The following is a 13,258-nucleotide window of genomic DNA, read 5'->3' as shown; positions in this document are numbered from 1 at the left end:
GCTTTTCTCTTTGTGTGCACGTGTGGTTTCCCTTATAGAAAGTGTGTTTTTGCTGGAAACGGATCTGCCCAAGGGCCTGTTGGTGTTTGGCGTGTTCACTTCCACAAGGTAAGGCCGATGAAGCCAACTGTAACATTCCTGTAGGCCTCAGAGGTATGGTAATCATTCAGGGGATATCAGCAGATGGGGATGTGCTTGTCAAAGGGCCACTTACATATAAATATCATGTGTCATGTGGCAGAACAGCTTATTCAGATGATGAACTATCAGTTAGTGTCCTGGTGGTTTCGCCATATGGTATTCCTTGATTTTCTTTCCTCAAGATCCTTTGCAGCATTGTGCCATGTTGCAGACCAAGTGCAAGGGATACATTTATAGCACATGTTAATATAGAATTCATATGACATGATGTTGTTGGATGTCTTCCATAAGCATACCTTGTAGGATTGTTGAGTGCACAAAGAATTTAGTTATTGCATTTTTTAAATAGCTGAAACCCAGCCATGTTTTTTAGCAACTAGATAAACACACATTATAAAAAAATCTGAGAAAAATATTGGAAGATAATAGCCTGATATCACAGAGTATTTTTATCATTTAAGAAATTTAAGAAATAACAACATAAAACAACATGAAAATGTTTCGATATTTATTTAATTTTTGAAATCCTGGAAATTATTTTTTTCATTTCATTTCATAGCCACAGTTCATTTTTCCAACGTGGAGTTTAGGTGTATGCTTTACACTGTCAGCACCTCTGTGACCTTAAAATAGATGAGCAGAAGAAGATGGATGGATGGATGGATGGATGGATGGATGGGTGGATTAAAAAAAGCATTAAAATTCATTTAAAGCTAATTACGGTATGTAATTTGTAATGAAATACAAAGTTAAAGACAGTTTCAAATATGTTCAAGGAGTTCGGGAGTGGAGGATCATTAGGTTTGTGTTTAAGGTGTTAAAATGGACCCAAAAAGAACTAAAAAAAAACAACAAAAATAAATAAAATACACTGCAGGAAGGAAGAAAGTTGACCAACAAAAGTCAACAAAGGCAAAAACATTGGAAATAAATTATAGAAACCAAAACAATACATGGCCCAGGGGACCTCAGTAACTGAAAGAGAGGAAAAGACATGGATGACATAATAGGAAAGAAAATACTAAAAAACACAAAGAAAGAGGATTAAGGAAAAAATCCATGAGCTTCTGTGGTAACTGAAAAGATGTTCTCAACAAACTGATTACTGAAACTACTCTCCTCCAGCAGAAAGCACAGCCAGCAGGGCAACATGGCAAATTTGGAAGTTTGAAAAAGTGATCACTCGATACTTCTGGTCAGATCTTTAATTGGGTCTGTTTGTTTAACCAAGTGTGACACTCCCACAACCCTCGATCCACTTGTTACCTCAGGATTGTAGAAAGCCTGCAGTAGTGTCTCCTGGCTCAAAAAAACCAGCCAAACTAAACACTGAGGTCCTCGAGGTCTCTGAGCTCTGTGTTATTCCTGCTTTCTTGCTCCTTCTCTCCACTTTGCACAATACGCTTCTGTTCGTCTTTTCAACAAAGCCTCTTTTATGTGTTAAGCAGTGTGGTTTTAAATGGCTGAGCCAAACCACATCAGACCATCGAGGAGGAAATAGGTGAGCTGTTGTCAGCGGAGCGTGACAGCAATTTCACCCAGGCTCAACTTAGAAAATGAGACCTTAACAAACAACCTCAGAATATTTCATCTGGGAGGGTCTTGAGATGGTGAATACTGGTTCCTGCTGCAGTGTCTCACTCAGGTTGTGCATGTCGTTTCAGCTCCGTGTTTAAAGGCTCAGCAGTGTGCGTGTACAACATGGCCGACATTCTTACAGTCTTCAACGGGCCCTTTGCTCATAGAGAAGGGCCCAACTTTCAGTGGATTGCATTCCAGGGGCGCATCCCCTACCCAAGGCCAGGAACTGTAAGTTACGTTTTAGGCCACACAGTCATTTTTTATTGCTTTTTCTATGATATGATAAGATAATCGATAATTAATAACATATGAGCATATGATCTACATATTGAAAAAGTGAACTCATCTCTAAGATTTCTAGAGATCGCCTCTAGAGAAGTATGAAATCTTTTGATACATTCATTACTTGCAATACAATTTTTCTGTTTATTTAAATTTTCATTAATTGATAAAAAGAAAAAGAACTTGTGGAAATGAGTGAATGAGATTTTGTTTTTGCACTGTTCAAACGCGCCTTCTGCAGTGTCCTGGTGGAGCCTTCACACCTGACATTCAGACAACAAAGGAGTTCCCAGATGATGTGGTGACCTTTGTCCGCAACCATCCTGTAATGTTTAACGCCATCTATCCGGTGGGGAGGAGACCCCTGGTGGTTCGTACGAACGCTGATTATAAATACACGGCAGTGGCTGTGGACCAGGTCATGGCCGCTGACGGCAACTACCAGGTGCTCTTCCTTGGCACAGGTACGCGTTCTGTAGTTCAGATACCAACACAGTTTAAAAATGTTTTTTGTACATGTGACTTTTTGAAGAAATATGACTGCATTCTACAGGCCTCAGCTTTCTGGTATTATTTCTGGTATTAAAAAAATACCTTAGACAGGTGTCTCATGCAGAATAATTACAATAGATGTAATTTTGTATGGAAGTAGGATAGAATAATCCTTTATTGTCATTGTTCGTGCAACAAAAAACAAATATTTAGTAGCTCTTCAGCTGTTTTGACATTAAAAGAGAAAAAAGAGACTATACTATAAATATAAAAGAGCTAAAGGTCAACAGAGCTTTAAGGAGGGAAGAGGGGCTTACTCGTTACTGCCAGTGGGAAGAAACTGTTTTTTTTATCTGTTGGTTTTGGACCTGATTGAGTTTAATCTTTTCCCCAGAGGCTGATGTCTGGAGTGGGTGTGGTCCATTATAATACAACAAGGTTTCTTTCACAGTCAGCTGTTGTAAACACAACCAAAGGAAGGTCTTATTTACATTAGACGATAACAGGCTCACCACTTGTTTCAGATCTTTTCTGTTTTCTGCTGTGCAACAGCAGGTCAGAAGGTTCTCTACTGCTGACCAGTAGAAGTTCAGGTCAGCAGGTGATGAGGGAGGTGAGTGTGCTTTAATTTCCTTAAGAAGTTAAGCCCCTCTCTGGCTTTTTCCACCTGATGAGAAGATGCACGAGGTCCAAGTGAGGTCAACAAAGCCCTGGTAGTACAGGCATAATAGTCCAGGTATTACAGGATGGGTGTTGGCCTCTTAAAGAGCACTGGGATGCATTTCCTTTGTTTCTTTCACAAACAATAATGAAAAAGAAACAGCCAGACTACTAGCATCTCAATATTTAAATTTTACATTTACTTATATTTAATAGAAGTGAGATAATGTTGCAGTGCAAAGACACTCTGTATAAAATAAATACACACTGGATTCCATATAAGACCTACATCATGGCATCAGCACATTCAAATATGGCCACCGTCTTTTCCGAAGACTGTGGCACCACCATATTCCTGTTCTAGGAAGGTGAGCTTTAAGTGCTACTATAAATTTATTTACAATGACATGCAGTACACAGAGGCTGATTGTGACATTTTCTTTCTGAACAGGTTATTGCTTGGAAACTCAATAACACAGCTGGTTATCAGATACACAGATAAGCTGGAGTACTTTGTGTTGTTGCCACTCTACTCAAACAGGTCAACATGGCGCTGTATGCAGTATAAATCAGTGCACAGATAGATCAGAGAAAAAGATAAAGTCCATTAAGAGTGGATTTTTTCCATTAAATAAGGAAGAAGGACCTATAAGGGATTTCCACATGCTCTTAGATAGTCACTACCTCCTGAGTATAAGGTTAAATGAGGGACACCATTGTAAGATATCACTTAAATGTCAAGTCATTGAAAATGCTAGAATGACTTGCACTTGCAAAAAATATTTTTATGAACAAATTATGCTTTAAAAAAAGGCCTGACAGAAAAAATGTAATGCTAAAAGTTGCATGTGATCATTGAGATAAAACAGAGTACATGTGATTGTTTTCATCATCAGTCTAAATGTATAAAACGCTTTTCTCATTTTCAACCCATTCACCCACATGGAAACAGCATTATCATGGTGGTGCTATCGTTTTATGGTGCCGCGTGAGTACAAACGGCTGAGAAAGTGGTGGGCTGATATTTACAGACGACAACATGAATGCCATAAGTGGATAAACCAAAATACTGGCTGACAAGATGACACCCAGTCTCCAGAAACCTGTCATGTGTCAGGAATATTCCAATGATCCAAAGCTCACTGATGAAGTAAAAAGTGAAAATGTCAGACCCATGCTGAAAAATATGTACTGACTTTACACTGAGTTCCTATTGTGGGGACAATAGCAGTGAGCTATCGTTGCAGAAGTATAACTTAAGCATTCGAAGTGATGCAGTTACTAAAAGGTTCTACAGTTCTGATTTAGTTGACAGGCAATATTGTGCACCAGCTTGCTGTGTAGTGAATATTTGTCTAATATATGCCAGTGTGTTTCTGTGCTTAAAAACACCAGATTTAGATAATAGAAAAATGTGTGTTTGTTAGCAGAAGTGCGTGTGCATTCATGCTTGTAATTGTCCACGTGTGAACACTGGCATTCAGCAAACTGCTCTGGGAGTCTCTCGCCCAGCTGCCGGTGTTTATCGAGCAGCCTCTCCTTTCTGTTCCTCCTGCCTTGATTTTTGAAGAGTAGCCAGTGCTGCGTACCCATATCTGCTCCTGAAATGGCGCTTTGTCTCAAGGATGAGGGAGACGCTCTTATCAGGCATTTCCAGGAGCTGTTACTGTACCCTCCTCCTCCTCCTCCTCCTCCTCCCTGCTCTGCTGCTCAAATTCCCAGGCCAAAAGAGCCATACTGATGAGAGTAGAGCTGCGTTTTGCCCTTTTGTGGTCCTTGACCTGCCTTAAGAGCTTCCATTCCCACTCCTGTCACAGCTGATTTTGTTTTTGGAAAATGGTCATGGCTATCATGCCTAATTCAAAAGCAAACATGGGCAAAGAAAAACAGACTGCTGGTGGAGCTGGTGGGTTTTTTTCCACCAGCAGTCGTGTTCTGCTTTTACTGATGCCTCACAACTCTAGATGTCCATTGCTGCGTAGCCGTATCTGTTTCACACGGTAGTTAAATGCATGTGTGTGGTTGGAACTCATGAGATGTGTGCTTTTTTGCCCTTCAGACAAAGGTACAATACAGAAGGTGATTGTGCTGCCCAGCAACCATTCCCTGCATGACGATCTGATCCTGGAGGAGCTGGAAGTGTTTAAGGTCTGCTCTCTGTATTTCTCCCTTCTCTCTTTTTTTTCCTCTTTCACTTTAATCCCCTTTCGCCCCTTAAATCAAAGGCAGGGATGGGAGGAGTGTGTGTTTGGCCACTACACAAAGACCAAGGGCAGACAGACAAAAGGCAGGGTGGCATCTGGGAGATGGATGTTCTGTAGTGTAGAGCAGTGTAGAGTGATGAGAAACATGCTAGCATACTCCAAGTCTGGAAGTCGCCCTCAAGTGAACCTTTGCATATGTTGTTTTATCTTAGGTGATGGACCTGTGATCAGAAAAAAAGTCTCGTTTGATCTTTCTACCACAAATGGTGCCACAGATAGACTTCAATCTAAAGAGATTTGTCTCTAATTTATTTCTCAGGCTACTAAAGACGTCTGTCCAGAGTTATTCTAGACCAGGGGTAGGCAACTCCAGGCCTCGAGTGCCAGTGTCCTGCAAGTTTTAGATGTGTCCTTGATCCAACACAGCTGATTCAGATGGCTAAATTACCTCAACACCTCCTCAACATAATTTGAAGTTCTCCAGAGGCCTGCTAATGAACTAATCATTTGATTTTGGTGTGTTGACCCAGGGTGATATCTAAAACCTGCAGGACCCTGGCACTCGAGGCCTGGAGTTGCCTACCCCTGTTCTAGACTGATTTGTGCTTTTTTGCACCAGCATTGCAGTCCTTGTGATTATGTTTGCTTTGCAAGCTCTTTTTCAAGATCAAGAGGTGTCTTGAAGTCTATAAAGTAAATATCATAAATATCATAGTCTACAAAGTAAAGTAAATATCAGGTTATCAGGTCTTATGAAGGGATGAATCCCAATTTTAGTTTTTTTGGTTCACCCCATCATAAATATGTAGGGAATAGGTCAGGCAAGAGGTACAACAGTTAGTCTACTGCCATTGGCAAATGAGGGTGGAGGCTCTTTCATGACCAGCGGTGTTGGCAATCTTGTCATAATGGATGGAATTATGAATGCAGAAATTATGCATGAATAATACCATCTGGGAAGCATCTGACTGGCAACAGCTTCATCTTCCAGCATGACAACAATTACAAACATACTGCCAGTACAGCAAAAGGATACCTGGATAGAAAAACATACAATAGAAAACTATCAGTCATGGACTGGCCTCCCCAAAGCCCTGACTTCAGCATTATTGAGGCAGTGTGGGATCATCATAACACAGAATAGGAAACAAAAGCAGCCAACATCCAACAAAGAGCTTTGAGGTTCCTTCAAGAAGCCTGGAGAACTATTCCTGTAGAACTTTCTATAGGCAATTGCTTCATAGGGCCTGATTTATTTTGGACTGTATTTCATGAAACAAGAACTCTGAGAGCGCCCATTCTTTACTGTATAATTACCATAAAGTCTGGTATTTGTTTTCTCATCTAAGTCTTATAAATTAAAATGTATATTTTCCAGAAAGTTCTACGTTTATTTCATCAACATCCAAGCTCTGAACTTTGTTTTTGTCTTTGCTGTTTTTCAGAATAAGGCTCCTGTTACAAACTTAAGAATATCCTCTAAAAAAGTAAGCAATCTGAATTTGTTATGTATGCATCTGCTTATCTTAAGTGCACTTATATTGTTTAAAAACATTCACTGTCCATGGCCACTACGTAATGCATTCAACAGTAATCTCCTGTGCGTGATAAGCCTCCCAAAGGCACGGAAATAATAAGCCATTATTTTTTTTTTCTTGCGCCCTGCCTCATTTTCCTGTCAGCCGGCCACTTATTAAGACAAACAGGGCTGCTGACATTTGAACTGTTTACTTTGCAGCAACAGCTGTACGCCAGCTCGGAGTTCGGGGTCTCGCAGGTCTCCCTGCACCGTTGTCAGGCTTACGGCTCGGCTTGCGCTGACTGCTGCCTCGCCAGAGACCCCTACTGTGCCTGGGATGGACTGAGCTGCTCCCGCTTCTATCCCACTGGCAAAAGGTAGACAAATGTTTGCAGTTTGAGGGTTTATAGCTACAGTTTTCTGCTAGTATTAAATTTAATTGTACCCACTGAGGATTGCTTTCTTGTATTGCATGAAAAAAAAAATTCTGCAAGCCCCCAAACAAATTATTCAGTGGTAATAAGCACTGATAGGTGTTGACAGGAAGCCCATTCATGGAGGCAAAACTTTCACGAGTCTTAAATAAACATTAACAACTTACATTTTTCAATATTAAACACTATTTTTGTTCACTTTGATTATACTTAACATTTTGCAATTTGCAGGAATATTACAGTGAGGTTTACAGTAGCCAATGAAGTTACAGCAAATATCAAACCAATCGACTTTCCAAAGCATGGGAAGCAACTGATGTGCCATACGTTACACAGGAATAGAAAGTTTTGCTCAAAACTTGTCAAGGCCAAAAGATCACATGACTGCAATCCATCAGCGCACACTTCTGTGCAAGCCAGATTCCACTTTTGTAGTTTCCCTTCCGGCGTCTAGACATAACACAGACGAGGAGGTATGAGCGACACCTCGCCTCTGCACCGGTGTCTCTCTGGTTCCTTTAAGGACCAGCTGCATGTCTCCTGACAGTTCAGTCAGACGCAGGCCAAATTTAGTTTGGTCGTAGAACAAAAGGCGCGTCTCTGTTTTTCTGCAGAGAATGTCTCTGAAATGTGTCAGCTGTTTACTTGCTCTTTTCCTCAAGCTGTTATATATGAGTGTTCTCCACCGAGTGGAAGAACATGGTCAGATTTTCCTCATATTGTTTTGGCAGCGACTGCTTCTTCCACCATTTCAATATGACAGACGGACGGTTGTTATGATTGTGTATTTTATTTTGTAAGCCATCGACCGAGGTTTTTTTCCCTCCCTCTTTCAGGAGAAGCAGAAGGCAGGATATTATGCATGGAAATCCACTCACTCAGTGTAGAGGATTCAATTTAAAAGGTAATTAAAGCTCCGGAAATATCCTTTTAAAGGTAACAATGGCTCAAGGCATCATGATTAATGTGAAAGATTCAAAACAGAGCTAAAAGAGGTTTAGTTATTAGACTAATATTTGTATAGGTGGCCAGAAACATGACTCTTCATGAATGCTAATGCTGTTTTGATATACTGGATTTGTAAGTAGGCAAGTGGTTCAGTTTTCTTCCCTAATGTAAGTTCATTTGAGGTTTACACACAGCCTGTGCCTGCAGATATTTCTGTGTGTGTTCTGCTAGCATTTAGGCCTATTTTTGAGTCCATACTCCAGACTTCATTCTTCATGAATATATACCCAGTCCACTAGCAGGTGCGGTTTAATGAGAGGAGAGAATCGGCTCCCCAGAGTGTTCAATTTCCATGAACAGTTTACTTTACTAAATTAACACGAGCGTGGGGAACCAGCCATATGGCCATTACCGCTAATTAGTCGCAACCCTGTCATACACCCGACTGAGTGATGAACCGTTTAGATAGAAGAAAAATGACACAGTCAATAAGTGAATTGGTCTGATACGTCAAAGTGTATATTGTTTGTGGAAAATGAAGTCTGGGGTGGGGTTCGGCTGTGCCGCAGGTGTCAGACTAAGCTTTGAGTCAACATCTCACTCTCACTGTTGAGGCTTGAGACAGATTTGAGTCCATCTGTGCTCTTTGTGTCTGTCAGCAAATGACGTATGAATTGCCTTTCTTGACCCTGTGCATGTGTCTGCCTGTGTCTGCGTGTGTGTCTTTGTGTCTGTTAGCCTACAGGAACGCAGTGGAGATGACACAGTACGGCGTAAAAAACAACACCACTTTTCTGGAGTGTCTTCCCAAGTCTCCTCAGGCGTCTATCCGCTGGCTGATTCAGCGAGACAATGACAGAAGGAAAGAGGTCTGTTTGACATTTAAAGCTGTCAGAGGTCAATGTTACGGCCCACTTTAGCTGTAGAATTTAACAAGATAAACCCTTCACGATGCAAGCGATTTGATTAAATGTCCTGCTGTCAGCCCGTAGGGGGTTGCTCCAGTGTTTGGTTAAATATTACAGCAAAGATTAAACATGTCGTAACAATCCAGTGAGCTCATATGAGTTATCAGGATGTGCGTTGCCTGAGGAATGACACTCTTAATGCTTATTGGCAGGGGAGCATCGTAATGAGTGTTGATACAGATCAAACATGATATGGGCCTTGACTAATGGCTCGATACACTCAATGCTCAGTGGGGAAACATTTTGCAAATGTTTGACGGCCCTTAAACAGTGGGAGCATTTTAAAAGGCAGCGAAAGTTTAAACAAAGCTGGGCATGATGAAAACACATCTTTTATGCATTTAGCTCTCACCTCTGTCGAGCAGGGTTTGGGCAGGGGATGGGGGGTGTCTTAAAATAAATCACTTTAGTTTTATGATGTGTAATCACTGGAGCCTTTTCCAAACTGAGGCCAGGCTGATTTGGAAGCAGTATGCTGACAAAGAATAACAGTGTTACATTAAGGCTGTAGGACAAGTCTCATGACGCTTCAAGCACATAGACCTAAAATACCTGTCATTGCAGTGACTCCATAGCAACCTCTAGTCCCTAGGGAAAAATCTGTGTTCCCTAATTGGTTGGCAAGTGGTTGGTGTAGGTTGCTGCCTGTCACTTGGTGAAATCGATTGCAAGGAGAGCACTGCCCTAAAAACTCCCTTATTATTGCATTGATCGCACAGATTGCCACAGTGGCTTGTAGTTTGCATGGAAGGCCTTGTCTGCAAACACTTGCCAACTAACCTCTGAGTTATAGTGAAACTTCTAACAGTGTGAACCACATCTGAATCAGAGAATGTCCGCCTTCAAATTAAAGGTTGTTCCTTATTGCTGTAACAACACCTTTTTAAATGGAGCAACTTTTGCTATGAAGACAAATAGTCTCTGTTTCCACTTTAAGTCACACTCTTCACAGTTTTGTTACTGCTTAGTAAGTAGTTGGCAGGAGTTTACAGACAAGTAAGAAGCATTCTATATAAAGTAGAGGCAATGACATCAATATCCTGGTGACAAAGCATTTGCAAGGAAGTTTAAGTCTTTAACTTTCAGGTGGCCAAACCAACACTTAAACGTCCCACAGCTCTTAGGTTTAAATTAACATTTCAGGCATACTTTTAGTCATTATTGACTATAATTTTGAGCAGTAAACACATGTAAAATTTGGGGTACTTAAACTTTAATATGCATTCACAGTTTGCCATCTTCCAATCTTCTAATCAGTAATCATGAATAACTGAGACTTGAATGTCCGGGTCAAGTCTCACCACTCGCCATCCCTCTTGATAGCACCAAGATATTTATTACAGGCATTTATTTAGCCAGTGGATAAAAGCACATGCATAAATGAATAAACATGTCACACCCTCAAAAGTCAAATTAGGAAACAAGTCATATGACAGTCATCCTTGCCATTGCACAATTTTCTGACAGGCTTCTTATCAGGATTTCTTAAGAGTCTCCTATAATGTCTCCAATCATGCAATAAATCTGTGCCCTATGTTAGTGAGTGACAAATTAAAGTAAAATAACCATACTAGAGGAATAAACACCGGTCTTACAAGCTATAGTCCCTTTATTAATGTTAAAAATGTCAGTCTTCTCATAGGTGTTCATTAGCTGATTGCAAAGAGTCCTTATCCTGGCAGTGCACCATAATTTTGCTGTACATTCTTGAATAATGACAATAAAGAATCTTATCTTATGTTATTAATCATTAAGGGATCTCTTAAATCTGCATTTTTAGCCAGGTTTTTTGTTGTTATTTTTGCAGGTTAAGCTGAGTGACCGTGTCCTCTCCACCGAGCACGGCCTCCTCATCCGCTCTGTGCAGCTGTCCGACCAGGGTCTTTACTACTGCCTGACCACCGAGAATGGCTTTAAACGCACCGTCGCCAAAATCCGTTTGCGTGTGTTGAGTGAAGCCATGGTGAGCATGCTGACAGACAAGCAGCAGTCGCCTTGGGCATGGGCCAGCTCTTTGCACCCCAAGGTCCTTTTGGCAGCCTTCAGTCCCGCAGAGAGCCTGGCAGTGCAACAATATTGCAAAGAGAGAAAGGAGCTCAAGAACCTCCAACAGAGGCAGCAGCAGCAGCCATCACAGCCGCCCGGACCTCTCAGGGGGGATTTGGCCAAACTGAAACCATTGCTGGACCGGAGGAAGAGCCGCAATAGACGCAATCACCCAGAAGACTGACAGGGGGAGCTTGCAGCTGCAAAAACGGACATGCACAACTTCCTATAGTCCCCACAAAACAGTTACAGTTACAGATCCCCATATTCCAACTTTCATCTCAACCTCAGAGCTCCGTAGTTGATAGACATTAGAGGGAGAAGCATGGGGAAATGTTATATAGCAATATGTCCTTTTTTTGCATGAGGTACTGTGACCAGAAGGCTGTGACATGAGCCATTCTTTTTTTTTTCACAGTCACAACACAAATCAAAGCAGCCCTATTATGACTCCCACTAAGAATCTGTTATCTCCGCTGACATTGCTAACCATAATAAATGTCAGGTCGCCACTATATTTTAAAGCGGGAGTAGAATTTGAACTAGTTGGACATAAGCTTACAGTCAATTTGTGCTTCTTGAAAGAAGAGGAAAGCCATTTAAAAAGCTCGTGTTAAATGGAGCTGTTTAAAAAGGGACAAGCAATAGGCAGATGCATGTTTATTAGATGCTATTCCTTTTTGAATATTTTATTTTTTAACTAACCAAACTGTTAAATTATGGGACACTCTACAGGACTTTGAGAATATATGTAGTTAGCATACTGTTTACAAAAACAATGGTCATGCTAAGAGCCCACGGCAATAAAAAGTGTGGTGTTGGAGGGAGGAAAGTTAAAACTCTATTAGTTCAAAGGCCAAGCTTCGTATCCAGTGCTGATGCTACCCAAATGGCAATTCTTGTTGCATACATGTCGTCTGTATTTATTCCTACTACTCAGATGTACATGTACTGTATGAATATGTGCCTCATGTGTAATCTGCATATTGTATCACAATTCTCTCATTTCCAACTCAGACGCATGTTCATAGAAGGTGTCTTAAATCCTCGCCTCGGTTAGATTTTAGCAACCAAGCTAGCAGATACGCACGTTTTAATTAGTGTAAAACTACGCAGCTGCTGAAACACGACAGTATCCGTTATTGGATCCGCATTTTCTGAGCTATCTCCAGCAACTTGGACATACTTTTAATTCAGAAGTAGTAATTGTCAGTGAGGTAGTCTGTGATTTAGAGCCTTCAACATATGTGAAAAGCCAATGTTTTTTTCCTAAGCATAGTTAATGTAGATAGCGATTATTTGTTGCTTGTGTACAGAGCTTTTTGTTGTTGTTTCTCTGTTTGTTTGGATGTTTCATTCTTTTAATTTAATGTCGTGCCAGGTATTGTGTTTTAAATGTGTATATAATTTCAACATATTTCGCCAACTAACTGCGACTGTGTCTGCAAATTGTAGAGGTATACAGTATTATTTTGATTTTGAGAAAAAGACTTTCTAGCGTTGTCTCTCCAGCATCATGTCAACAGTGTAATTTTAGTGTTATGACAAATATGTATTTCTATTTATTAATGTCATGGTAGCCTGAATAAATTTGTTCAGATCAATCCCAGTTTTACCAACAAATCTTAGTGTTTATTGTAAAACCACAGCACAAGCCAAACTTCTAATGGTGCTGTACATTTTTAATACTACAGTACTGTACAAAAGTTTGAAGCTGCCCCTCATTCATTTATTTTTTGCTTCCAAGGAGCCTGACATTAGTGTTTTTCGTGTGTTCTTGAGCAATAGTCCTCTAGACTTTCTGAAGGTCTTTCAAAGTCTTTCTTTGGACATTGGCTGCTTTTTCACAGATTTTTAGTCGAGTCCTTGTACCTGAGCATATTCAGGTGGTTTTGTTTGATAAGCTATTCAACATGGACCTATGAATCATTCAAGCATAAAAAGGTAACTAAGTCAAGGGATAAACCAGTGTTGTTTACACAT

General features: G+C 40.6%; 1 protein-coding gene across 4 annotated transcripts in view; it reads left to right on the top strand.

The window, feature by feature from the left end:
- The window catches only part of sema3c (sema domain, immunoglobulin domain (Ig), short basic domain, secreted, (semaphorin) 3C), a 45,166-nt gene extending 32,268 nt beyond the window's left edge, over positions 1-12,898 (top strand). For all 4 annotated transcript variants that reach the window (XM_003452028.5, XM_005456656.4, XM_005456657.4 and 1 more), the window contains exons 10-18: positions 39-108; positions 1,806-1,950; positions 2,246-2,468; positions 5,216-5,304; positions 6,806-6,847; positions 7,099-7,256; positions 8,150-8,217; positions 9,000-9,130; positions 11,037-12,898. In XM_003452028.5, the coding sequence (XP_003452076.2) occupies positions 39-108; positions 1,806-1,950; positions 2,246-2,468; positions 5,216-5,304; positions 6,806-6,847; positions 7,099-7,256; positions 8,150-8,217; positions 9,000-9,130; positions 11,037-11,459 (1,349 nt within the window). In that variant the 3' untranslated portion in view covers positions 11,460-12,898. The remainder of the gene's footprint in view (positions 1-38; positions 109-1,805; positions 1,951-2,245; positions 2,469-5,215; positions 5,305-6,805; positions 6,848-7,098; positions 7,257-8,149; positions 8,218-8,999; positions 9,131-11,036) is intronic.
- Positions 12,899-13,258: the final 360 nt, after the last annotated feature.

The sequence above is a fragment of the Oreochromis niloticus genome, linkage group LG17 (genome assembly GCF_001858045.2).
Source record: "Oreochromis niloticus isolate F11D_XX linkage group LG17, O_niloticus_UMD_NMBU, whole genome shotgun sequence".
NCBI lineage: Eukaryota > Metazoa > Chordata > Actinopteri > Cichliformes > Cichlidae > Oreochromis > Oreochromis niloticus.
This window is presented reverse-complemented; position numbering and strand designations above follow the sequence as displayed.